The sequence below is a fragment of the Asparagus officinalis genome, chromosome 5, assembly GCF_001876935.1.
Source record: "Asparagus officinalis chromosome 5, Aspof.V1, whole genome shotgun sequence".
NCBI classification, from domain to species: Eukaryota; Viridiplantae; Streptophyta; class Magnoliopsida; order Asparagales; family Asparagaceae; genus Asparagus; species Asparagus officinalis.
Window position 1 is genome coordinate 79,618,061 of NC_033798.1, and position 2,285 is coordinate 79,620,345.

A 2,285-nucleotide genomic window follows, 5' to 3' on the forward strand; every position below is an offset into this window, starting at 1 on the left:
AATTACCCGGTGAATATAATAGAATATCCTCGAAAATCCAAAAAAGGAGATATTTTCTCCAAATTTTACCAGACAGAAATAGAGCAACAACTCGAGAACAATTCAAACTTTTCAAATCGGTTGAGCCCACATCATTCAATTCAATTCAACCCAAACTCCGATTTCTAGCACTCGCTTCATCTTTCTTGTGTATAATAGGGCGAGAAAGAATATATATATATATATATATCAAGTCATAATAAAACATTCGTCTGCTTTCAAGGAAAAAGCAGCTACATAACATAAATAGGGAAAATATAGTTAAATAAAATGAATCAGTAATTATTACCCATTTGTCCTTCTACCCTGTTTCCAGTGCCACTTTAATTCAAAAGTGTACAGGGAGCACTACAGAGAGTTTGCTATCTGCACGCGAACAGCAAACATGTTGATGGATAAAATAGCTGCGGTAGGTTACTTTCGGAGTTTTTTTTACGCGGGCAAGTTAGGATACTTCAACACGTGTTTGCTGTTAAAGTAAGACAGCGGATTCCCAATGAGAGCACCCAGTGCACCTACTCGCGTGTAGGCTACCCCTAGCGCTTCCTTTATGTTTTGAAATCCTCCCCCTCCGTTTCCAGTCTCTCTCTCTCTCTCTCTCTCTCTGAGCTTGAAGTTCATGGTTGGAGATTTCAAATTTGGTGAGTTATAATTGCTTAATTATTAATTTCCCTTTATTCCTTTATGGGTCTTGTGTTTTTGGGAATGTTATTAGTTTCCTCATATAATTAGTTTTTTTTCCCTGTTACTTCATCTTAGCTGTTGTGATTAGTAAACCCATTATGTATATGATCGTGGGATGTGATCTCGTGAAATTGTTTGATTTGTTTTGTTTCTTTTGTAGTTTGATTTGTTCTTGCTTCGTGTCCTTTTGATACGTTCTCATGACGTATAATCATATTTTTGATGGATCTCCACTTTATTAGTTACTACATCAAAATGGCGTTTTATTATGTGAAACGGTGGGAAAATGTGCTTTATTAGTTACTAAGATGTGAAAGTGGTCAAAATGTTTCCATCCTCGATTAGGATTTTTCAGCTTTCTGAAAAAAAAATATGAGATATAGAAGAATCTTATACTGGCGGAGTAACATCTTTTTGTGTGCATTACTGGTTAAAATATGAGATACAGAAGAATCCAACGTTCTCTTGTAGTATTCTCGAAGTTAACTGTACAATTAATATGTACTCCGCAGATTGATTCTTTGCTTTTATACTAATCAATAACCAGCTAATTTATTTGTTTTTTTTTTGTTTTTACTCGGAACTACCCATGTTGGCTCCTGATTTGACTCCTTTATGCATTTATCAATTGAGAGAGCTTTGACTCGTGTGATTTGTTAATGGGGGCTGGTTTTGGCATTAGAAAAATAATTGGAAGAAAGAGAAGGAAACGAACGCTGCATTCATCTTTGGAACTGGAATCTGATAGGATTATTTTATTTACTGGGTTAGAGAGCCATCTCTCTCTTGTTCTCTAGCTTTTTAGCTAATTTATTCTACAGATAGTTGTGGGTTTTTCAAAAAAATTTAAGACTTAAACAGATTTCAAGGGCTTTTGCTAGGTAAACAAAAAGAGTGTTCCTAGGGGGATCCAAAATTCAATGGGGTTAAACCAAGAAAAATTGATTTTTTAGAATGTGAGACGCGAGTAATGTTTCTATTCGTGAGACCCAGAGAACTTATTTGTCAAGCTTGATAGTCACTTTTGCAGCCTGAAAATTTTCAAGTTAATGCATTTTTTTTAATATCACAATCATTTGACAAATTGTATTCTCTCTATTGGTTTTTTTTTTGCATGACTATTGCTGTTGTATATTCATACTTGAGTATAGCTCACAAGGGAAAGAAGTAGAAGCAGTAATGATGTTATATTGAAAATTGAGTTAAAATACTTGATAACAGTTTTGGGATTTATGGTTTCAGTTATCGTACTTGAAAACTGAAGCTCTCATTTTGTATTAAACTTTAGCTGTTGATTCAAAATATAACTCCCCACTTTTGTGTTTGATCGCCAGATTGACTGCAACAACTCTTCACACGAGGACAAGAGCCAATATGCCTAGATCAAGGTACATTACATTCTTCAATCCACCCAACCAATTTATTTATACCCTCTATCATTCATTTGACCAATCTTTGATCCAAAATTTTGAACACAGAGGATCAGAAATGCCTCAAAGGCAGCAGTCCCCTAGAGTTCCCCTCCACCTCAAAACCACCGTCTGCTCCGAAGCCAACGGCGT

General features: G+C 35.4%; 1 protein-coding gene across 1 annotated transcript in view; it reads left to right on the plus strand.

Moving 5' to 3' along the window:
* Window positions 580-2,285, plus strand: part of LOC109842059 (interactor of constitutive active ROPs 1-like) — a 2,849-nt gene continuing 1,143 nt past the window's right edge. The window contains 3 exon segments of the mRNA XM_020410976.1: window positions 580-680; window positions 2,058-2,111; window positions 2,202-2,284. Coding sequence (XP_020266565.1) covers window positions 2,098-2,111; window positions 2,202-2,284 — 97 coding nt within the window. The 5' untranslated portion in view covers window positions 580-680; window positions 2,058-2,097.